Here is a 26240-nt window from a genome sequence, read left to right as displayed (position 1 = left end):
TACTCATCTGTATAACTGAATTCCCCTAGAATGACCTTCTTGGTAAATATTGCCAGAACAAATCCTAAAAACATGATTAACAGCTGAGCAGAGTGATAGTACTTCAATAGGAAATAAACTTATCAAGTGTTTATTATAAAGGCATTCAGAAAGAAAACTTCTGTGTTTTTACTTCCAACACTAGAGGGGAGAAGGAAAACATATCATAGTTGGCACTGTATTTTACATGGTCACCTCCCTTATGCCCAAAATTAAAATCTCTTCATTTTGCCTATAATTGCCTCTAACAGTGAGTAGCTTAATGGGTTATTGTTCTACCTCTGAATGCTTTCCTTACACCTATTGGTTCTCCTGTGTAGGAGTATTTTAAATACTACTGATAAATAACTGCTCCTTATTTATTACCAGTAACTCTCCATTTTCTACAGAAATAAAATCCACATCATTTCCATGAATAGGTAGCATATTTCTTAATAAAATGAAGATTCTCTTTTCTTTGGTTCCACAGTCACTACCATTACCCTTTGTGTGATCTTGACACCATTCTTATCAGATTAAATGACTTCCTTAATCTTCTAGAGAATATATTTCTGAATGCCCCCTTTTTATGCATATGTGGTTTCTTCTACCCAGGGTGTTCTTTAAGTTGTTCATCTGCCAATCTTGAATTCACTTGTGAAGTCCAAGTGACAAAGCACTTCTTTCATGAAGTCTTCACTTATCTCTCCAGCAGACAGGAGTTTCTGGCTGTGTGGTCTGAAAGCAATTTAAATGCAGTTTCCTGTGTGTAACCATCTGTTATCTTAAAAACATTGCTTTTTACAGTGCCTTATAATGCCCATTTCTCATTTTATTCTGAATTATAATTAATAATTTTACTGAAAGTCACTCAACGCTAGGTCATCCAAAAACCAAAGGCTTTATAACTGATGGTGGAACCAGCGGCACTTACGAGGCCATCTGCCATGAGATCCCTATGGTGGGCTTTCCTATGTTTGCTGATCAACCTGATAACTTTGCCTGATGGACCACAGCACACCAGGCTTCCCTGTCCCTCACCATCTCCCAGAGTGTGCTCAAACTCATGTCCATTGAGTTAGTGATGCTATCCAACCATCTCATCCTCTGTCGTCTCCTTCTGCTTTAACTCCCCACTGTCATCAGTAGGCAGATCATTCAGACAAAAAAATCAGTATGGCAATAGTGATCATAAATTATACAATTGACCAGTCAAACTTAATTGATATCTTTAGTATTAATACATTACACTAAAAAAATCGGTACACACATCTTCAGTCTTTGCAAACTGCAGGATTTCTGCTGCTTTTTCATTTTAGTCCAGAACTTTCCCAAAATACTTTACATGGGTTTGCACTTGGTCATTTATTGTTTTTGCTGTTTCTGTGCGGGACACAATTGTTGTGACCTCATAACCCTCCACCTTGTTGATGTCACCTTATCTCTAATTCTGTGTCAAAGCGACTGCAGACTCAAGAGCCTCTCACTTGCTATTGTTTTACACTAGTTAGTCTTCTTTCTCACAGAATATAATTGATGTGTGTGTACAAGATGGGTGACAGCACTGGCAAATGAATACTAAACACACTGTATAATCTCGAAGTGTTCTGCACTTTGCCTTTTCACTTGATTTCCACATCTGCTGACTATTCATGTAATCTACTTTTTTAAGGAATAGGAGTTATACTTTAACTTCTGGTTGATGACTTCTGGATATAAGCCTGAGCAATAGCAAAAGTTTACAGTAATTAATTTTAAAGGACTGCATATGAGCAACATGTCTATGAAAAGGCTCTCGCTTCTGCTGCTGCTACAGCTGACTTGCTACTTTAGCGGTGGGAGTTGTGGAAAGGTGCTGGTATGGCCAGTGGAATTTAGTCACTGGTTGAATATAAAGACAATTCTGGAGGAACTTGTCACGAGGGGTCATGAGGTGACTGTTCTGATATCTTCAGCTTCCACTATTCCTAATTCCAGCAAACCATCTACTATGAAATTTGAAACTTTTCCTGTATCTTTAACAAAAAGTGATTATGAGAATTTTATGGAACGTATTCTTGAGGAACTGACGTATGTGGCGAAAGATTCCTTTTGGTCCTATCTTTCAACAGTGAAAAATGTATTTTGGGAATTTTTTGATATTGCTTTACGTATGTGTGAAGATGCTGTTTCCAACAAGAAATTAATGACAAAACTGCAGGAATCAAGGTTTGATATCCTTATTGCAGATGCTGTTGGACCCTGTGGTGAATTGCTGGCTGAATTACTTAAAATACCATTTGTGTACAGTCATTACACCTCACCTGGCCACATAATTGAGAAGAAGAGCGGAAGACTTCCATTCCCACCATCTTATGTACCTGTTATGTTTTCAGAATTAAGTGATCGCATGACATTCTTAGAGAGGATAAAAAATATGTTATATGCACTTTACTTTGACCTTTTCTTTATGACATACAAAGAGAAGAAGTGGAATCAGTTTTACAGTGAAGTACTAGGTAAGTTGGGCTTCCTGATAGCTCAGTGTGGTAAAGAATCTACCTGCCAATGCAGGAGACACAGGTTTTATCCTTTGGTCAGGAAGATCCCTTGGAAAAGGAAATGGCATTCCATTCCAGTGTTTTTGCCTGTGAAATCCCATGGATAGGGAAGCCTGTTGAGCTATAGTCCACGGAGTTGAAAGAGTCAGTTACCACTTAGCAACCAAACTACTAGGTAAGTCATGTTTGTAGTTGGTAGCATTAACTCATATTTATCCTAGTGCCTTGGAAGTTGAGTTTGTCTAAATAGAAATTCACAAAAATTTATCTCAAATAAGTGAAACAGTGAAATAAAAATATGAAATGACCCTCAATCTAACAAATATTATGCAAACACTTAAATTATAGGGTAGGGTAAAGCCCATTACTCATATCAGATACCAGGAAGTCATTTACCACAGACTGAAGTACCCAGGACATCTGCAAGTGACTATCCAACTTACAAAACTTCTTTTTTTAACTTAAAGTCATTACGAATCTCATAAACTGTCTTGATAGATGAAGACATGTACATGGAGAGTTATACACATATTTGTAGTATAAGTATCCAGTTAGCTTTTAGAAATTGTTTCTGCTTGTGTAGAAACAGATGTATTCCAGATATACTTTATTATCCTATACTATGCTACGGTATATATTTATCAAGCAACAGACACATTCAAACATCTTGGCCACAACATCCCAAGTTCCTTTACAAAAATTATCTTATATACACACATGACAGTAGTCTCATTTGATCAAACATTTGTTGTTGTTTTTCTTTTTACTTTCAGGAAGACCTACTACCTTATCAGAGACAATGGGGAAAGCTGATATGTGGCTCATTCGAAGCTACTGGGATTTTTCATTTCCTCGTCCACGACTACCAAATGTTGAATTTGTTGGAGGGCTCCACTGCAAACCTGCCAAGCCCCTGCCTAAGGTCACCTACTCCTCCTTGTTGTTCTTTGTGAACTCTGTGTTTTCAATAGGAACATTCTGTATTGTTTATTTAGAACGTTTGATTACAGGTAGTCAGATATGGGAACCTGGATAAAGTGACCTTCCACCTAGAAAGTGATGTATTTCTGTATCAACACAACTATCTGAATTTCATTATCATTACAGAATAAACTAGAGAACATGGGACACTTTGAAAATACATCAATTAAATTACAATTTCATTATTCAACACATAGAGAAGCATCATTCATTAAAGAACACATATTTTTGTATAAAAATATATATTTTGTATGAATAATAATAGTTACATTATCACCTGGTGATGCCACCCAATCATCCTATCTCACTATAATAAGTTACATTATAATTGTATCATTATTAGAGGATAATTTTGTATATAGCATATTCCAGAAGTGAGTGCTAATATAGGCAAGTGGTGTAGGCACAGTTTCTACCACCTGACAGTCCACCTGGAATGATAAAACACAATCAAGTTGTAAAAAATGTTATAATATGGCAAGACCAGAGTGCTAAAGAAATATTCAGCATGAATCATATAAAGTATCTCTGATCCATAGATAATTAGGAGATCTGAAGGATGCTCAGGAATAAACAGAGGAATAGGGCAGGGGTGGAAGAAGATATGGGCTTCCCTCTTAGCTCAGTTGGAAGAAGATATAAAAGAAAGGTAGGTGGAATAGTAATGACAGTTGCCCAAAGTCCAAGTTTAGTCTAGATAGAAAAAGGCTGAATAAAGAAGAAGATGATGCTGTAGAGGTAAGTTGGAAACAGATAATTATAAACATTTGAAACATCTAGTAGGGCCATTGGGAAGAATATTGAAAGGATTAAGAAAGGAAGAGATGACGGCGGTGGTTTAGTCTCTAAGTTGTGTCCGACTCTTGCAGTCACATGGACTGTAGACTGCTAGGCTCCTCTGTCCATGGGATTCTCCAGTGTGAATACTGGAGCGGGTTACCATTTCCTTCTCCAGAGGATCTTCCCAACCCAGGAATTGAACCCAGGTCTCCTGCATTGCAGGCAGACTCTTTACCGACTGAGCTATGACTAAAGCCCTGAGAAAGAGATAGTCATATATTATTTAAAAATTAAAAGCAAGATGTAGTCACTGGGTTGGACTGTAAATGGTGAAGTGTAAGAAGAGACCATTTAGCAGATTATTGCTAGATATAGACAATAATGAGTGAAAACTAGAGTACGGTGTTCACAGAGATATCACATTAACTCATTTTTTCCTTTATTTTAAATTAATTAATTTATTTTAATTGGGGGATAATTACTTTACATTATTGTGGTGGGTTTTGCCATACATTGACATGAATCAGGACGATTCACTTTAAATAAATTTAAATAAATCTCTGGGTTGGGAATAAAAACATACATTTATATGTACATTCATTTATATTGTTGGAAATAGGCATTTATTTTAGCTAGTGCTGTGGTGAAAAGCCTTAAAACCTACAAAAATACTTTAGTATTTCATCTTCTTCATCTGATCGTGAAAACCTTAAAAATTCCTAACATTACAAAAGTTTATATTAAATGCTGCTGCTGCTAAGTCACTTCAATCATGTCTGACTTTTTGTGACACTATGACTGTAGCCCACCAGGCTCCTCTGTCCATGGGATCTCCAGGCAAAAATACTGGAGTAGGCAGCCATTCCCTTCTCCAGGGGATCTTCTCGACCCAGGGATCAAATCCTGGTTTCCTGCACTCCAGGCAGATTCTTTACCATCTGAGCCACTAGGAAATGCTTGATTATGCTAAATCAGATACAATAAAATATTTACTTAGAAAATAACAAATATAATAAGATCACAGTTTTCTTGAAGATTAAAAAAGCATAAGCTAGAATTACAATTTTCAGGATATATATCATAGTGTATTATTTGATAATAGGATAGAGTAAGGATTAAAATGACAGCACACATTTTAGCATAATGTCTTCAAGGTCCACCCATGTTGTCGAAAATGGCAGGATTTCCATCTTTCTCATGGGTGAATGACATTTCATTCTGAGCACGTGTGTCTGTTTGTGTGTGTGTGTGTGTGTGTGTGTGTGTGCATTTCTCTGTATCTATGAAACATCTTTAAATAATTCATCCATTGGTGGGCACTTAAGTTTCTTCCCTTAGCTAATTGTGAATAATGCTGCAGTCAACATGGAGCACATATACCTCTTCAATATCCTGTTTTTATTTCCTTTGACTGTATACCCAGAAGTAGAATTGCTGGATCATACAATAGATCTATCTTTAATTGTTTTAGGAACCTTCAATTTATGTTCCATAAGGGCTAAACCAATTTACATTCCCACTGAGAGTGTACAAGCATTCACTTTTCTCCACATTCTCACAACACTTTTCTCTTCTTGGTTATAGACTTTCTAATAAGGGTGAGGTAATATCTGATTGTGATTTTGAAATACATTTCCCTGATGATTACTGATGTTGAGTACCTTTTCCTATACCTGGTGACCATTTGGAAATCTTCTTTGTCAAGTGTCTATTTTGTTCATCTGCCCATTCTTTAATTGAATTTTGTTGTATTAGTTGTGCATATATTCTGGATCTCAACCCCTCATTCAATATATGGTTACAAAACTTTTCTTCCATTCTGTAGATCGCATTTTCGTCTTGTTGATTATTTCTTTTGCTGTGCAGAAGCTTTTAAGCTTGTTGTAGTCCCACTTGTGATTTTTTCCTTTTGTTGTGGTCTTGATGTCATTTAAAAAAACATCATTTTCAAGACCAGTGTCAAGGAGTTTTATCCTTATATTTTCTTTTAGGGATGTTATGGTATCTGGTCTTATGTTTAAGTCATTGATTCGAGTTGTTTTTGTGAGTGGTATAAGATAGAGGTCTCGTTTTTTGCTTTTTTGGTTTTTTCATATGTTTATCCAGTTTTCTCAGAAAAGAAAGTGACTAATATTTCCACAATTGGTGTTCTTGTCTCCCCTGCTCCCTTGTTGAATATTAGTTGAACCCTGTATGCTGTTCCATGGTCTATGTGTCTATTTGGGGGCCAGTACACTATTATTTGAAATATTGAAACTTTGTGGTAAATATGAAATTTCAAGGTGTGATTCTTTTGGGTTTTGATAATGTCAACATTTTAACAGTATTATTCTTCCGGTCCATGTCACATGATGCCTTTCCATTTATTTGTGTTTTCTTCTATTTCTTACAATTTCTTATAGTTATCACTGTACAGATCTTTCACTTCACTGATTAAATTTATTTCTAGGTATTTTCTTGCTTTTGATGCTGTTGTGAATGGGATAGTTTTTTTTTCAGATGTCTCATTATAGTACAAAGTAATGAAACTGAATTCTATATAGCGGGATTAGGCATCCTTATTTTGTTTCTGATTAGAGAAAAAGCTTTCAAATGTTCTCTGTTGAGTATAATGTTAGTTTTGGGTTTTTTATATATGTTCTTTATTATATGTTCATTCATACCCTATATGTTGAGGGTTTTATCATAAAAGAATGTCATATCTTGTCAAATGTTTTTTGGACATCTGTTGAGATAATCAACTTATTTTATAGTTCATTCTATTTTGCATCACAAAGATAAATCTCACTTGGTCTTAGTATATAATTCTTTTAATGTGCTCTTGAATTTGGCTTGTTGATATTTTGTTGAGAATTTTTGCATCAATATTCAATATGGATATTGACTTTAGTTTTATCTCCTTGCAATGTCCTTATCTATTTGGTATCATGATCGTGGTGATGACCTTGTAGGATGAGTTTGGAAATGTTCCTACCCTCCTCTTTAATTTTTAAAGATTTTTGAAGAACTGGCATTAATTATTCTATAATATTTCATAGAATACATCAGTGAAGCCATCAGGCCCTGGGCCCTTTGTGTGTTGATAAGTTTTTGATTACCAATTCAATTTCTTTACTTATTAGGACTGTTCAGATTTTCTACTTCTTCCTGATTCAGTCTTGGTAGGTTCTGTTTTTAAGTTCTCCATTCTTCTCATATATGTATTAATAATTTCTTAGCTTATAATTATTCATGGTAGTCTTGGGATCCTATCTAATTTTTAAGTATCAGTTGTAATGTCTCCATTTCATTTCTAATCTTATTTATTTGAGTCACTTTTTTTCTTGACTAGTCTAACTAAAGGTTTTCTATTTTGTTTATCTTTTAGAAAAGACAGAGAAGGACAAGTACTGTAAGATATCACATGTATATGAAATCTAAAAATGCCAAACTTGTAATAACAGAGAGTAATATGGTAGTTGCCAGGACTGAGAGGTGGAAGAACAGGAGAAATGTTGTTTAAGGATACAAATTTGCATTTCTTAGTAAATAAATACTAGAGATCTCAGGTACAGAATAGTGAATATGCATACATGCTCAGTCATGTCTGACTCTTCGTGACCCTGTGAACTATAGCCAGCCAGTCTCCTCTGTCGATCAGATATCCCAGGCAGGAATATTGGGGTGGGTTGCCATTTAAAATTTGGAATTATTCTGGTATAGAAAGTAACTTTTTTTTTAATCAGAAAGGATCAAGGACCACAAAGCAAAATAATTCAAAAACAATTCCAGGCAAATACAGATTCACCAGGAGCTTTATTTAGTTAGAAGTGAATTACTCAAAAGCTGACCAGACCTGTTTTGCAGAAAGCTCTGGGCACCTCTTCCTCTGTGGAGCAGGTGCTCCCAGGGGGACTCATTGAAGTCATATTGAAGGTTCTTCACCACAGTTAGACATAGCACATCCATCTGTGACATTAATTATGCAAGTTCAGGACAAAGGCATCATATGTAAAGAAACACAGCAATACGGTCACTCAAATAAGTAACTATGCAAGGGTAACTTTGGATTATAAATAGAACTCACAGAACTATTTCATACAACTTCTAAACTATAATACTTGACTCCTCAAGTCATTATGACAAAGTTTAAGGTGAAGAATAGGATTACAGAGCTGAATGAATGACATAAAGTGATTCAGATCATATTTTTTTTCATAGTGCTCATAGTCAGGAAACAAAATATTAATGAATAATCTAAATAATTCTCAAAAAGTATGTCTGGAATAAATAAGTTAGCAGAATTATAATAACAAAGAACCAAAGCAAGTTGAATCTGGAAAGTAACTTCCTTCCAAGAATCTATGTTAGTAATTAACATCAAGATTAATGAAGAGTCTGAGGATAATATAGTTTAATAGTACCTCCTTGTACTGAGTACTGGCTCTATCTTATTTCCTGCTTATACAGAAACACATTGCACAAATATATATAATGGAAGAAATTGACCTCATATCACCCATTCTTTTCCCAGGATCTCAAGGATGAAAAATGTTAAAAAAAAAAAAAAAAGGCATCATTATAAAAAACAATATAAAGTTCCGCAAAAAAAATTTTTAATGATTTTTTAGTGTTGAATATTTATAGGTACAACTGACCAAAGTCCAAGATGTGAAGTTAACATGTTCAAGAAAATTGGGGGAGTGGGGCGGGTGAGAGAGGGAAATCACTCTGTTAGCTAACTGTATAGTATGTGAAAAGAATAATGTGAACTTTCTAATATAAAACCTGTCTACACATATAGCTCAGAAATTCCTTTTCTGGGTTTATATCCAGAATAATTGAAATTAGGCTCCCAATGAGATACTGTACAACATATGCATGAAAGCTCTATTCACAGGAGCCAAGAGGTTGAAGCAACCCAAATGTCCATCAACAGAGGAAGCAATAAACAAAATGTCATGTATACAAACAATGGAATATTACTCACCTTTAAAAGGAAATTCTGACACGTCACAGCATGAATGAACCTTACATTAAGTGAAAATAACTAGTCAGAAAAAAAAAAATACTGTGCAATTCAACTTTTAAGAAGTATCCAGACTAATCTCATTTGTAGAAACAGAGTAGAATGAAACTTGCCAAAGGCTAGAGAAAGAGGAAAGTAGAATTTCTTAATGATTATAGACTTCCAGTTTTGTCAGATGAAAAAATTCTGGAGATTGGTTGCACAATTTGAGTATACTTAACACTACTATACTACACACTTAGGAACAATTAAGAAGTAAATTTTATGCCATGTGTATCTTACCACAATATTTTTGTAAGAAATCACTACTCTGATATCTCAAGACAATTTCTGATTTTCTCTCTTTAGTTGCTTGTAGCAATCCCTTCAATAATGTCTGTTATGCTTCTGCTCTTTTGTGATGGGCACATTCTTTTTTCACAGGAAATGGAAGAGTTTGTGCAGAGCTCTGGAGAAAATGGTATTGTGGTGTTTTCTTTGGGGTCAATGGTCAGTAACATGTCAGAAGACAGAGCCAAGGTGATTGCATCAGCCTTCGCTCAAATTCCACAAAAGGTAGATACAATAACTTAATCATGGACAACTCTTTAATAAGTCTGTTAAACTCTGTAAAGATCTGATCTTCGACATTTTCTATCAGAAAGGTAAATAATATGATAGCAGCAATTTATCTCATATATATACATATATATGTGTATATATAAACCAAAATATACATGGCAGGTGCTACGGCAGTACAGGGAGTGCCTTTGATCCATAATAATTTTAATTACTCAACATAGTAATCAAAAAGAATGATATTTAAGAGACACAATGTGAATTTTGGTATTATTAATACAATGTTAGCATGAGCAGTAAGATTAACCAGTAAATTCTGCTTTGTCGCTTGTTCCTTTTCTTTGAAGGACTTCTGAGGACACAACACACATTTAGATGCTCTCGGGAGTTAAATTTTAACAATAAAGGTAGTCATGCAATATTGATTCAAGTCAAACAATTTCACTTTTCATTGTTTTTGAAAGTAGGGCTTAATAATTTGTAATTTAAGAGAACATACTTCTTCAGCAGCACTGATTAACTTATTATTAAAAAATTATGCTGTTGTTTAGACATTAAGTCATCTGAATCATTGCAATCCCATGGACTACAGCATGCTAGGCTCCCCTGTCCTTCACTATTACCCAGGGTTTGCCCAGAGTCATGTCCATCGATTTAGTGATGCTATCTAACCATGTCATCCTCTGTCAGCCCTTGTCCTTTTGCCTTCAACCTTTCCCAGATCAGGGTCTTTCCAATGAGTTATCAGGTGGCCAGAGTATTGGAACTTCAGCATCAGTACTTCCAATGAATATTCACGATTGGTTTCATTTAGGATTGACTGGTTTGATGTCCTTGCCATTCAAGGGATTCTCAAGAATATTCTCCAGTACCACAATTCAAAAGTATCAATTCTTCAGTGCTTAACCTTCTTTAAGGACTTCCCCAGTGGCTCAGACGGTAAAGCGTATGCCTATAATGCAAGAGACCTGGGTTCTATCCCTGGGTCGGGAAGATCCTCTGAAGAAGGAAATGGCAATCCACTTGGGTACTCTTGCCTGGAAAATCTCATGGATACAGAAGCCTGGTAAGGCCCAGTCCGTGGGGCCATGAAGATTCGGACACGACTGAGTGACTTCACCTTATCTTGCCCTACCTAATATTCTTTACTGTCCATCTCTCATATCCATACATGATTACTGGAAAAAAATATAGCTTTGATTATACGGACCTCTTTTGGCAGAGTGATGTCTCTGCTTTTAATACTTTATCTAGATTTGTCATAGCTTTTCTTCCAAGAAGCAAGTGTCTTTTCATTTCATTGCTGAAGTCACCATCCACAATGATTTTGGAGCCCAAGAAGATAAAATATGTCACAGCTTCCACATTTTCCCCACGTATTTGCCATGAAGTGATGGGACCAGATGCCATGAAATTATTGTTTTGAATGCTGAGTTTTAAGACAGCTTTTTCACTTTCATTTTTCACCCTCATCAAGAGTCTCTTTCAGTTCAGTTCAGTCACTCAGTCATGTCCGACTCTTTGAGACTCCATAAATTGCAGCACTCCAGGCCTCCCTGTCCATCACCAACTCCCGGAGTTCACTCAGACTCATGTCAATCGAGTCGATGTTGCCATCCAGCCATCTCATCCTCTGTTGTCCCCTTCTCCTCATGCATGGCAAAACCAATACAATACTGTAAAAAAAAAAAAAAAAAGTCTTCTCCAACACCACAGTTCACAAGCATTAATTCTTTTGCACTCAGCTTTCTTCACAGTCCAACTCTCACATCCATACATGACTAATGGAAAAATCATAGCCTTGACTACACGGACATTTGTTGGCAAAGTAATGTCTCTGCTTTTCAATATTGCTATCTAGGTTGGTCACAACTTTCCTTCCAAGGAGTAAGCGTCTTTTAAACTCATGGCTACAGTCACCATCTGCAGTGATTTTGGAGCCCCAGAAAATAAAGTCTGGCACTGTTTCCACTGTTTCCCCATCTATTTCCCATGAAGTGATGGGACCAGATGCCATGATCTTCGTTTTCTGAATGTTGAACTTTAAGCCAACTTTTTCACTCTCCTCTTTCACTTTCATCAAGAGGCTTTTTAGTTCCTCTTTACTTTCTGCCACAAGAGTGATGTCATCTGCATATCTGAGGTTATTGATATTTCTCCCGGCAATCTTGATTCCAGCTTGTGTTTCTTCCAGCTCAGCGTTTCTCCTGATGTACTCTGCATATAAGTTAAATAAGCATGGTGATAGTATACAGCTTTGATGTACTCCTTTACCTATTTGGAACCAGTCTGTTGTTCCATGTCCAGTTCTAACTGTTGCTTCCTGACCTGCATATAGGTTAGCATAGTCAATGAAGCAGAAATAGATGTTTTTTCTGGAATTCTTTAGCTTTTTCTATGATCTAATGAATGATGGCAATTTGATCTCTGGTTCCTCTGCCTTTTCTAAACCCAGATAGCACATCTGGAAGTTCTTGGTTCATGTACTGCTCAGGCTGAGCTAAATGATTTTTGAGTATTACCTTGCTAGCATGTGAAAGGAACATAATTTTACAGTAGTTTGATCATTCTTTGGCATTACCCATCTTTGGGTTTGGAATGAAAACTGACCTTTTCCAGTCCTGTGGCCACTGCTGTGTCTTCTAAATTTGCTGGCATACTGAGTGCAGCACTTTAACAGTATCATCTTTTTGGATTTGAAATACCTTAGCTAAAATTCCACTAGCTTTCTTCATAGTAATACTTCCTAGGGTCCCATTTTCTTCACACTCCAAGATGTGTGGCTCTATGAGTGACCACACCTTCCTAGTTGTCCAGGTTACTAAGACCTCTTTTGTATAGTTCCTTGTATTCTTGCCACCTCTTCTTAATATCTTCTGCTTCTGTTGGGTCCATACCATTTCTGTCCTTTATTGTGCCCATCTTTTCATGAAATGATCCCTTGGGATCTCTAATTTACTTGAAGAGATCTCTAGTCTTTCACATCCCATTGGTTTCTCTATTTCTTTGCATTGTTCACTTAAGAAGGCCTTCTTATCTCTCCTATCTCTCCTCTGAAATTCTGCATTCAGTTGAATATATTTTTCTTTCCCTTTCTCCCTTGGCTTTCACTCCCCTTCTTTTCTGCATTATTTATAAAGCCTCCTCAGATAACCACTTTGTCTTCTGGCATTTCATTTTCTTTGGGGTTGTTTTGATCACTGCCTCCTGTACAGTGTTACACACCTCTATCCACAGTTCTTCAGGCACTATGTATACCAGATATAATCCCTTGAATCTATTCATCACCTCCACTGTGTGATTATATGGGATTTGATTTCTGTCATACCTGAATGGCTAGCAGTTTTCCCCACTATCAATTTAAGTCTCTCTTCAATTCAAATCTGAATTTTGCACTCAGGTGCTCATGATCTGAACCACAGTCAACTTCAGGTCTTATTTTGCTGACTGTATAGAGCGTCTCCATCTTTGGCTGTAAAGAATATAATCAATCTGATTTTGGTATTGACCATCTGGTGATGCCCATGTATAGAGTCATCAGTTGTTGGAAAAGGATGTTTACTATGACCAGTGTGTTCTCTTGACTAAAGTCTGTTAGCCTTTGCCTGCTTCTTTTAGTACTACAAGGCCAAACTTGCCTGTTACCCGAGATATCTCTTAACTTCTTACTTTTACATTCCAATCCCTATGATGAAAAAGACTTCTTCTTCTTCATTATTTTTTTTTTTTTTTTTTTTAGTGTTAATCCTAGAAGGTCTTGTGGGTCTTGCTGAATCATTCTTCAGCAATAGTGGCTGGGGCATAGACCTGGATTACTGTGATGTGAATGGTTTGCCTTGGAAATGAACCAAGATCATTCTGTTGTTTTTGAGATTGCACCCAAGCACTGCATTTCAGAACTCTTTGTTGACTGTGAGAGCTACTCCATTTCTTCTAAGAAATTCTTAACCACAGTAGTAGATACAATAGTCATCTGAATTAAATTCATTGAACTTGTTCATTTTAGTTCATGGATTCCTAAGATGCTGATATTCACTCTTGCCATCTCCTGCTTGACCATGTCCAATTACCTTAATTTCATTGGCCTAACATTCCAGGATCTTATGTTCTTTACAGCATCATATTTTCACCACCAGACACATCCACAACTGAGCATCATTTCTTCATTGGCCCAGTCACTTCATTCTTTCTGGAACTGTTAGTAATTGCCCTCCACTCTTCCTCAACAGCATATTGGACACATTCTGACCTGGAGAACCCATCTTCCAGTGTCATATATCTTTGCTTTTTCATACTGTTCATGTGGTTCTCATGGCAAAGATAGTGGAGTGGTTGTCCATTCCCTCCTCCAGTGGACCACAGCTTGTCAGAACACTCCACTATGACCCATCTGCCCTTGGGCAGCCCTGCAGAGTATGGCTCATAGCTTCATTGAGTTACACAAGCCCCTTTACCATGACAAGGCTGTGATCTATGAAGGGGATTAATAAATTATAAATAAGCCAAAATATTTATCTTAGGTGATTGACTGCATACTTTTTCCTCTCTATAATCAAAATGTATAAAATTCTAATAAATAACTTCCCCTTTTAACTACTTGATATAAGTAAACTCTTTTACAACAGTCAAAAATAAATAAATCACTGAATATCAAATTTGAAAATGAGCACTAGCATATAAAGAAAGCAAATGAATGTGTAGGTTATGTGTAATCTGCCACTGGCTTGTTGTATTGGAAACAAAACCACCTATCCATGGAAGAAAAGCTATGACAAACACAGACAGTGTTCTAAAAAGCAAAGCAGCACTTGCCCGGAAAAGTCCATATAGTCAAAGCTATGCTTTTTCAGTAGTCGTGTATGGATGTGAGAGTTGGACCATAAAGAAGGCTGATGGCCAAAGAATTGTTGCTTTTGAATTGTGGTGCTGGAGAAGACTCTTGAGAGTCCCCTGGACTGCAGGATCAAACCAGTCAATCCTAAGTTAATCAACCTTGAATATTCATTGGAAGGACTGATGCTGAAGCTGAAGCTCCAATACCTTGGCCATCTGATGCAAAGAGATGACTCATTGAAGAAGACCTTGATGCTGAGAAAGATTAAGGGCAGGAGGAAAAGGGAGTGACAGAGGATGAGTTGGTTGGATAGCAACACTGAATCAATAGATATGAATATGAGCAACTTCTGAGAGATAGTGAAGGACAGGAAAGCCTAGCATGCTGCAGTCCATGGGATGCAAAGAGTTGGACACAATTTAGTGACTGAAAAGCAACAATAAAACAGTTTTTTTTTTTAAATATTTGAATTGATCATTGAAAATCTCACCTGTCTCTGCCATCATGTGTACATAATTAATACATCAAATGTAGGAATTCCTATGTATGTCCTTCTATTACTAGTTGCCATTACTTAACATGTCTTCATTTCCTTACATGTCATATGGACGATATGTAATTATATGTATCTTAGTCAATTTAGAAATTATTATTATAACTTGGAAGTTCAACTCATAGAATAAGGTATTTCCTTTGCTTTTAACAGGTGCTATGGAGATATGATGGCAAAAAACCAGATACCTTAAGACCCAACACCCGGTTGTATAAATGGCTTCCCCAGAATGACCTTCTTGGTGAGACTTGTCAGAACAAATAATGAAAATATGAGTAACAGCCAAGCAGAGTGAGAGTGCTTCAACAGGAAACACACTTAGAAAGCAATTATTGAAACACTGAAAAAGAAAACTTTACTAGTCTATTATAATTGTCTTTGCTATGAGAAAAAAAGGAGAACATATAAAAGTTGTCAGTTTATTCTACGTAGTCACATCCCTTACAGCCAGAATCTTTACTTTAGCTGTAATTACTTCTCGCAGTGAACTTTTCAATAACTTCCTGGATTGTTGTTCTGTCTCTGAATTCTTTCATTATACTCATCATTTCCATTCTGTAGAGGTATGTTCAGATCAGATCAGTGGCTCAGTCGTGTCTGACTCTTTGCGACCCCATGAATCGCAGCACGCCAGGCCTCCCTGTCTATCACCAACTCCCGGAGTTCACTCAGACTCACGTCCATCGAGTCGGCGATGCCATCCAACCATCTCCTCCTCTGTCGTCCCCTTCTCCTCCTGGCCCAATCCCTCCCAGCATCAAGTCTTTTCCAATGAGTCAACTCTTCGCATGAGGTGGCCAAAGTACTGGAGTTTCAGCTTTAGCATCATTCCTTCCAAAGAAATCCCAGGGCTGATCTCCTTCAGAATGGACTGGTTGGATCTCCTTGCAGTCCAAGGGACTCTCAAGAGTCTTCTCCAACACCACAGTTCAAAAGCATCAATTTTTCGGCGCTCAGCCTTCTTCACAGTCCAATTCTCACATTCATAAATGACAACAGGAAAAATCATAGCCTTAACTAGACGAACATTTGGTGGCAAAGCAATGTCTCTGCTTTTGAATATGTTATCTAGGTTGGTCACAACTTTCCTTCCAAGGAGTAAGCGTCTTTTAATTCCATGGCTGCAGTCACCATCTGCAGCGATTTTGGAACCCCGAAAAATATAGTCTGACACTGTTTCCACTGTTTCTCCATCTACTTCCCATGAAGTGGTGGGACCAGATGCCATGATCTTCGTTTTCTGAATGTTGAGCTTTAAGCCAACATTTTCACTCTCCACTTTCATTTTCATCAAGAGGCTTTGTAGTTCCTCTTCCCTTTCTGCCATAAGGGTGGCGTCATCTGCATATCTCAGCTTATTGATATTTCTCCCGGCAATCTTGATTCCAGCTTGTGTTTCTTCCAGTCCAGCGTTTCTCATGATGTACTCTGCATAGAAGTTAAATAAACAGGGTGACAATATACAGCCTTGACGAACTCCTTTTCCTATTTGGAACCAGTCTGTTGTTCCATGTCCAGTTCTAACTTTTGCTTCCTGACCTGCATACAAATTTCTCAAGAGACAGGTCAGGTGGTCTGGTATTCCCATCTCTTTCAGAATTTTCCACAGTTTATTGTGACCCACACAGTCAAAGGCTTTGGCATAGTCAATAAAGCAGAAATAGATGCTTTTCTGGAACTCTCTTGGTTTTTCTATGATCCAGCGGATGTTGGCAATTTGATCTCTGGTTCCTCTGTCTTTTCTAAAACCAGCTTGAACATCAGGAAATTCACGGTTCACATATTGCTGAAGCCTGGCTTGGAGAATTTTGAGCATTACTTTACTAGCACGTAAGAGGAGTGCAATTGTGCTGTAGTTTGAGCATTCTTTGGCATTGCCTTTCTTTGGGATTGGAATGAAAACTGACCTTTTCCAGTGCTGTGGCCACAGCTGAGTTTTCCAAATTTGCTGGCATATTGAATGCAGCACTTTCACAGCATCATCTGTCAGGATTTGAAATAGCTCAACTGGAGTTCCGTCACCTTCACTAGCTTTGTTCATAGTGATGCTTTATAAGGCCCACTTGACTTCACATTCCAGGATGTCTGGCTCTAGGTTAGTGATCACACCATCATCATTATCTGGGTCGTGAAGATCTTTTTTGCACAGTTTTTCTGTGTATTCTTGCCATCTCTTCTTAATATCTTCTGCTTCTGTTAGGTCCATACCAGTTCTGTCCTTTATCAAGCCCATCTTTGCATGAAATGTCCCTTTGATATCTCTGATTTTCTTGAAGAGATCCCTAGTCTTTCCCATTCTCTTGTTTTCCTCTATTTCTTTGCACTGATCGCTGAGGAAGGCTTTCTTATCTCTTCTTGCTATTCTTTGTAACTCTGCATTCAGATATTTGTATCTTTCTTTTCTCCTTTGCTTTTCACTTCTTTTCTTTTCACAGCTATTTGTAAGGCCTCCCCAGACAGCCATTTTGCTTTTTTGCATTTCTTTTCCACAGGGATGGTCTTGATCCCTGTCTCCTGTACAATGTCATGAACTTCATTCCATAGTTCATCAAGCACTCTATCTATCAGATCTAGGCCCTTAAATCTATTTCTCACTTCCACTGTATAATCATAAGGGATTTGATTTAGGTCATACCTGAATGGTGTAGTGGTTTTCCCTACTTTCTTCAATTTAAGTCTGAATTTGGCAATATGGAGTTCATGGTCTGAGCCACAGTCAGCTCCTGGTCTTGTTTTTGCTGACTGTATAGAGCTTCTTCATCTTTGGCTGCAAAGAATATAATCAGTCTGATTTTGGTGTTGACCATCTGGTGATGTCCATGTATAGAGTCTTCTCTTGTGTTGTTGGAAGAGGGTGCTTGTTATGACCAGTGCATTTTCTTGGCAAAACTCTATTAGTCTTTGCCCTGCTTCATTCCGTATTCCACGGCCAAATTTCCCTGTTACTCCAGATGTTTCTTGACTTCCTACTTTTGTATTCCAGTCCCCTATAATGAAAAGGACATCTTTCTTTGGTATTAGTTCTAAAAGGTCTTGTAGGTCTTCATAGAACCGTTCAACTTCAGCTTCCTCAGCGTTACTGTTTGGGGCATAGACTTGGATTACTGTGATATTGAATGGTTTGCCTTGGAAACGAACAGAGATCATTCTGTCGTTTTTGAGATTGCATCCAAGTACTGCATTTCGGACTCTTTTGTTGACCATGATGGCTACTCCATTTCTTCTGAGGGATTCCTGCCCGCAGTAGTAGATATAATGGTCATCTGAGTTAAATTCACCCATTCCAGTCCATTTCAGTTCGCTGATTCCTAGAATGTCGACATTCACTCTTGGCATCTCCTGTTTGGCCATTTCCAATTTGCCTTGATTCATGGACCTGACATTCCAGGTTCCTATGCAATATTGCTCTTTACAGCATGAAAAGAACTCTTGTGCCATTACCAATGACTCTCAATTTTCTGTAAAAAAAAAAAAAAAGGCACAATCATTTTTGTGAAGCAATAACACATTTCATGGTAAAATTTAGCTTTTCCTTCCTGTGGTTCCAGTGCCACTACGATTATCCTTCTTTTCCCCTGACACCATTCCTATCAAGCTAAATGGTTTCACTGTATCTTTAGGTGAATAAATTCCGGCATGTCCTCTTCTTTTTTTGCACATGTGGTTTCTTTTACCCAGAATGCTCTTTCAAGTTGTTCCCCTGCCGATCCTGGATTCATTTGTGACGTTCAAGTGACTCAGCACTTCTTTCACAAAGCCTTCATTTACTCCTTCAGCAGACATAGTCGTTTCTTCTCTGAATTCTGAAAGCAAATAAAAGCACTTTCATATGCGTAATAATCTGTTATCTAAAAGATACTCCTCAATCCAGTGCCTTATAATGCCAGTTTCTCATTTTATTCTGAGTTATAATTAATAACCTTACTGAAATTCACTCAATCCTAGGCCATCCAAAAACCAAAGCCTTTATAACTCACGGTGGAAGCAATGGTGTTTATGAGGCCATCTATCACGGGATCCCTATGGTGGGCACTCCTTTGTTTGCTGATCAAGCTGATAACATTGCTCGAATGAAATCCAAGGGAACAGCTGTCAGGTTGGACTTGGAAACAATGTCAACAAGAGATTTGCTCAACGCATTGAAGGAAGTCATTAATAATCCTTCGTGAGTATATATATATATATTTCTTTCTTTTTTTCTTTCTTTACTAGCTAATCCTTCTAGAGAAGTTCTCATCTGAAGGCCAGGGAGGCAGTGACATAAGCACAAGAAGGTGTAAGATTTGCTCAATGTTTTGAAAATAGACAAAAATAACAGGTTGTGAATGTCACATTAAGATTTTTTCATGGTTTTATGGAAAAAGTTTGTCAGTGTTTTAAAGATAGTGGAGAAATGTTGAAAACTTAATCATTAGAATGAGAAGAACCACTGAAATGGTAATAGAAGGATTAAGAAGCATTGAGAACAAAGTTATTGTAGGGAACCATGAATGCGATGGATACTCATCTGCCCACTTTCTTTCATCATGTGAACTTCTCAAATGTTTTAAACTCTTAAAAGATGGTTTATTTTCACTAAACCATCATGACATCATCCATTTCAAATTTTAATTACATTTATATTTTCCAACTTTTCTATGCTAATATTTTGACTCCATCTCTGATAAATGATAAACAGCTATAACTTTCTAATTACCCAGTTTCAACTATGTATATACTATTTATAAATGTGGGTGTATTCTTGGGTTGTTGTTGTTGTTGTTGTTTTTACTGTGGTCATTTTGTCTTCTTTGGAAGAATTATAAATCTAAACATAATGGACTCGGGAGGAGTATGTTGATATGAAAAAGTGAAAGTGTTGGTTTCTCAGTTGTGTTCGACTCTTTGGGACCCCATAGACTGTATCCCATCACTCCTCAGTAAATGGAATTTTCCAGGCAAGAACATGGGAATAGGTAGCCATTCTCTTCTCCAGAGGATCTTGCTGATCCAGGGATCAAACCAGGTCTCTGCATTGCAGGCAGATTCTTTACATCTGAGCCACCGGGGAATCCCATATGTTGGGATATTCCTTTTTTTTTAAATGTTACACAATTTTTAAAGGTTATTTTCCATTTAAAGTAATTACCAAAGAGTGGCTAAATTTCCAGTGTTGTACAACACCTCCTTGAGCTTATATTATTCCCAGTAATTTTGCCTCCTACTCCCCCACCTGTGTGTTTCTACTACCCCAAATCTGGTAACCAATAGATTGTTTTCTGTATCTGCTAGTCTGTAATAATATTTTGATCCCATCATTGATAAATGGTAAACAACTAGAATTTTCTAATTTACTCAATTACAACCATGTATATACAGCTTATAAATGTAAGTATCTTCAGAGTTCTTTTACTTGTGCTTGTTTTTGTCTTATTTGGAATAGATAGTTATGTTGGGATATTCCTATTTAAAAGCCACATTTTCTGAAAACAGAAATACTTTATTTCTAAATCACTTCAGGATATACATGAATTCCAATGACACAATTATATTAATATCACAAATATGATGTATATATTCCCCCTTTTTTATCATAATGACTTTGTAAAGAAAACATTTTGAGAATGTGTCAGTAATAGCAGCAAAAATCATTTTGTGTTTTATAAGCAGTGTTATTTAAATTTAATTTTAGCACAGCTATTGTCCTAAGTGAGCAGCATAAAAAGCACTATTTTTCTTTTTTTTAAAGAAACAAATCTTTCATTTGCTATTTTTATGTAAATGTACATATCTCTAGTATATTGGTATGTCTTTTTAATTTTTAATAATGTAATGTTGGGGTCAAAAATGAAGATATACTGACTGTTCATAATATGCTACATGTTGTATTTAGTAAAACAGTGTTACTTTACACATATTAAGTAACTTCTTTATTGTAGTCTATTCCTATTGTATTAAAAATATATTTCCAGGATTACTGCAGTCTTTGCAAAAACCCAGTGCTCCTCCTGTGTTTTTGACAGTAAAGGGAGAAAAGTTACTTCCATTGTTATTACTACATTGCCATGTTATAGCACTTTGTGATTTAAAGTTCATGTGCTATATCTCTTTATCCTTCTTTCTTATCTGTTAGTCTGCCATCATTTCAGCAGTAGAAACAAGTGTGTCTGCAATGCCTGAGAGTAAAATGCTGAGCCTTCTCCAGAATTTTAGAACAAGAACCAGAACAACAAAACTAGTAAACATTTACTGAGTGTCTACTGCATGCCAGGAATGCCTCTAAGAATCAATACAATATTATCAAAAGAATTAGATAAGGTACTATTCCTAGACATTTTATAGTACAATGAAAAACTGAGAAACAGATTCTATCATGATTGAGCCCTCCAAAGTAAAATTAAAAGTTTAAAAAATAAAAAAGTTTTAAAATGTTAATAAAATTAATTTTTTAAAAAATTTGAAGAACAGAAAGAATAAAAAAGCAGCCAACAAAGTAAGAGTCAGGAATCAAACTGAGTCAATCTACTTCCACATTTTCAACCACCACTTCACTAATGTAAGATCAGCATTGTCTGAACATGTCTCCAAACCTCATCACTGATTTACCTGCTATATCTAGATTATAACATTTGAAATACATCTATCAGGTCCATTAACAATTCTTTATGAGATGATTCAAACTTTGGACAAACATATTATGAATTTCTTTTCTTTTCTTTCCCTTTGGGACAGCTCATCCCATTCTTTAGAATACACAATCTTGTTCTCCCCCATTTTCTTTCTTTTCTTTGCAGCTTGAAACATTATGCATTTAAGAAATCCTAGCCCATAAGCTAATACCTCAATAATCACCTCAGAGAAAATTATGTTTTTCTTCCACTCTGTGTTGCACTCTGTTACCATCTGCAAGAAAATTTCACATATTTATCTATTATAGCTCATTCCATAAATGATAACTGTTTGATTTTCCTTCAGCTACAAAGAGAATGTGATGAGATTATCAGCCATTCAACATGATCAGCCTATGAAGCCCTTGGACAGAGCAGTCTTCTGGATCGAGTTTGTCATGCGCCACAAAGGAGCCAAGCACTTGCGGCCAGCTATCCATGACCTCACCTGGTTCCAGTACCACTCTCTGGATGTCATTGGGTTCCTACTGGCCTGTGTGGCAACTGCCATATTTGTCATCACAAAGTGTTGTCTATTTTGTTGCTTGAAGTTTGCTAAATTAGGAAAGAAGGAGAAAAGAGACTAGCTGTATCAGACCTCAGCGCAGGGGTCCCCAACCCCTGAGATCTAATGGCTGATGATCTGAGGTGGAGCTGATGCAATAATAGAAATAAAGTGAGCAATAAATATGATGTGCTTGAATCGTCCCAAACCCATTCCTTCCTACCCCAGTCCATGGAAAAATTGTCTTCCATGAAACTGGTTCCTGGGGCCTAAAAGGTTGGGTACTGCTGCTCTAGCAGTTCTGCCTCATAGAACTCCTCATAGAACTCTCCATAAAACTATGTGGGTATGTATTGAAATTTATTGTTTTAATGCAAAAGTATACTAAAAAGATATGATTGAATTTAACTGGTTTTCACATATTGCGTGTAGAAACAAGAACAATAAAAGTCTATTCATAGTATCCATATTATTTTGTAGATATTCAGAATTTTACCTTGATTTTTGTATAGAATTTTATAGCTTTTCCTTGCTATAGAAATTGTTCAGTAATTGGAATTCTTTTAAAAGATTCACCCTTTAATTTTATTTGTGAGACTACTAACAGTTCTTCATTTTTACTGTGCATCCAGCCTCAACATCACTTCTTACCTAAAGCCATAGCAAGACACTAGCCTTCGTCCAGTTAATCTCATTTGCCTTTGGAGTGTTTGTGGAATTAGAAGTATAGCAACTGCTACATGCTTCCTTTTATAAAATTGAGATATTTGCAAAAACCTTTAATTTCATGACCTAATTCTCTTTTTGTCATCCACCTTTTATTCACCTATTATTTTCACTCCCATAATCAGCCTTTGCTAATGGATATAAGTTCTCAACTGTATGTTAAGAAAATTATAACCTGAACTCTATATTCAGGTTGAACTCTAAATTCAAAAGAGACTTTTCAATTTTCTTTCTCGCCAAAGCTACCTGAATATATCTATGATCTTATCTATATTTACATATATATCTAAATCTATGTATATTTTTACAATTCAGGACACAGCACCACTTAGCTACTTGCAGATATGATGAAAAATTCAATGGGTTTGTTGAACACAGACTGAATTATTTACTATTATATTATAATATGGGCTTCCCTGATAGCTCAGCTGGTAAAGAAACTGCCTGCAATGCAGGAGCCCCCAGTTTGATTCCTGGGTTGGGAAGATGCCCCTGGAGAAGGGATAGGCTACCCACTCCAGTATTCTTGGGCTTCCCTGGTGGCTCAGAAGGTAAAGAATCTGCCTGCAAAGTGGGAGACCTGGATTTAATACCAGGTTGGGAAGATCCCCTGGAGAAGGGAATAGCTACCCACTCCAGTACTCTGGTCTAGAGAATTCCATGGGCAGAGGAGCCAGGTAAGCTACAGTCCATGGGGTCCCAAAGAGCTGGATATGACTGAGCAACTTTCACTTTCATATTATATTATATCATAACCACACTTTAGATCAGCATTTATCATTCTTTTGTCTCTTTCCTCAGGAAGCTATTGTGTCGTCCCTCCCATAACACTTACATGTAAATGTTCAATCCCTTATCATGACAGAAAATATTATAGACATTATTTTCTTTAAACCTAGGTCCACTATGACTGAGATAATCAGAAACAATGAGCACAATACAAACATCACATAAATTTTGTGAAAATATTGGTGAATCAAATGAAAACAATCTGAAGGTACTGATGAAAACTGTACATCAGAAAAGCAGTTTATAATCAAAATGTCCAGGTGAGGGAATGAATCTCATCTTATTGGTCAAGGGGACCACCATCCACAACATATAACAAAACATTCATCAGCCTTAGGGATAATTTATTTTAAAAAATGAAACACTGATGTTTGGGGAATTATAGGAAAATTTACCAAGAATTTCGCATAGAACCCACCTAGATAATTGACACATATTTAAAGAAAAATAGAACTAGCAGAAAAGTAAGAAAGTAGAACCATATGTTTCCATAGTAGAAAATGTTTTTAAATCAAGCATATAGGCTTACAAAATTTTGCTCAAATCTATACAGCAGCACTTATAATAGACAAAGGGTTGGTAGTCACTGTGCAATAAGAAAGACTAAAATCTCCAATGAAAAGTCGAGCAGTCTAATATGAAAATAAATGAAAAGTATGAACAGGAAATTCACAGAGGCGAAATAGCGAATGACATATAAAAGGTGACATGGAAAATCTGAGACATTGAAATTGTCAAAAAGTAATATTCCTACAAATAATTTGTAGAACAAGTAATCTGGTAGGACTAATTTTGAGGGAGTATAATTTGGAAATACCATTGAAATAAAATTTATGCACACTGTTTTATATTGCAACTCATCACCTAGTTATCTGTCATGCAGAAAGACTTGCACATGTTCATAATTACATACTGAATGTTCCCACTGGCACTTAAATGGCTATCAATTTGTGAACACACTTATCTACAACCTAGGTATGAGTTATACAGCCATGAAAGAAAACAGTTAAATTATGGGCAATATTGTTAAATATACTCCATGTCACATTACTAAACAAATAAAACGTTCCAGAAATTCTAAAAAAAAAAGCATGACACTCATCTTTGAAATAAAATTAAACATATTTTACGTAAATATATGTAAATGTGTGGACCACAGAGGAAATGATCTTTAGAATACACTGAATTTCCAATGAAGACATTTGACCTTTCACAATAATCTTTTCATTTATTAATTGTGCGATTTTAAATAATTAGTGAAATAAACATATAGATTCAAAATATTCAGTTCCTATTATCTTAAGATATTAAGTCATAAGATTTTCATATCATGTTATCAGTGTGTTAGTTTCACTCAGAATCCTTGAATTGAGGACTTCCCTGTTGGTCGAAGTGGCTCCCCATGTGGCTCAGTGGTAAAGAATTTGCCTGCCAATGCAGGAGATGCAGAAGACCTAAGTTCGATCCCTCAGTTGGGGAGATCTCCTGGAGGAAAAATGACAATCCACTCCAATATTCTTGCCTGGGAAATCCCATTAACAGACAAGCCTGCTTGGACACAACTGAGTGACTGAGCATGTACTTACACTGGTGGTCCAGTGGTTAAGACTCCAGCTTCCACTGCAGGAAGCACATGTTCAATCCCTGGTCTGGGAATTAAGATCCCCATCCCACATGCTGGGGCCAAAAGTAAAATAAAAAAAAAAAAAAAGAAAGCTACTGGAAATTTGGCATACTATCCAATATGTCAAACAAGGACTCTTTCTTTTTTAAGAACACTTTATATTTATAATTCCAATCACTTTTTAAAATTTTAACTCACATAGTCTACTGATTTTACTGTGGTTTTAATTCAATATTATATGAATTTTACAATAGTTAAGGGACCTCTGCTGGATTACATCTTTACTTATAATTATAGTGTTTTTGAGACATGGCTACAAATATTCTGCCAGCTCTCCCATCAAGTAATTCCCTCTCTCTTGAACTTTAGTAAATCTAGATGCTGTCTCACAAATGTTTCAGCCTAACCTCCAAGGCTCAGTTACAGAACACAACACAGATCTCTCTCTGCCTCTCTGTCTTGGTCGTTCAGCCTGTCTATGTCTCTATCTGTCTATCTATCTATCTATCTCACTATCTCCATTTCATCTCTCTGTCTGCCTACTCACCATGGAGGTCTGTAACACACTCAAAGTTTCCATGAGAAGTAACCACTTGTGGAAAGATACATACGAATGCCTAAGAAGTCCCAGTAGTTCCAGCCCTCCAGCAATTTGAGTCTTTTAAAAGCAATCACCA

General features: G+C 36.6%; 1 protein-coding gene across 1 annotated transcript; it reads left to right on the top strand.

Annotated features, from left to right (window-relative positions):
• The first annotated feature begins 1754 nt into the window (after positions 1–1754).
• On the top strand, positions 1755–22627 carry LOC113894342 (UDP-glucuronosyltransferase 2B4-like). The gene is made up of 6 exons (XM_027544647.1): positions 1755–2516; positions 3332–3480; positions 9751–9882; positions 15426–15513; positions 19218–19437; positions 22227–22627. Exons 1-6 carry the CDS (start codon positions 1787–1789, stop codon positions 22504–22506), a joined length of 1599 nt encoding a protein of 532 aa, XP_027400448.1. The 5' UTR covers positions 1755–1786; the 3' UTR covers positions 22507–22627.
• Positions 22628–26240: the final 3613 nt, after the last annotated feature.

This window comes from Bos indicus x Bos taurus, chromosome 6, assembly GCF_003369695.1.
Source record: "Bos indicus x Bos taurus breed Angus x Brahman F1 hybrid chromosome 6, Bos_hybrid_MaternalHap_v2.0, whole genome shotgun sequence".
Classification (NCBI taxonomy): domain Eukaryota; kingdom Metazoa; phylum Chordata; class Mammalia; order Artiodactyla; family Bovidae; genus Bos; species Bos indicus x Bos taurus.
The sequence above is the reverse complement of the archived record's forward strand: the minus strand, read 5'-3'. Positions and strand labels throughout refer to the sequence as shown.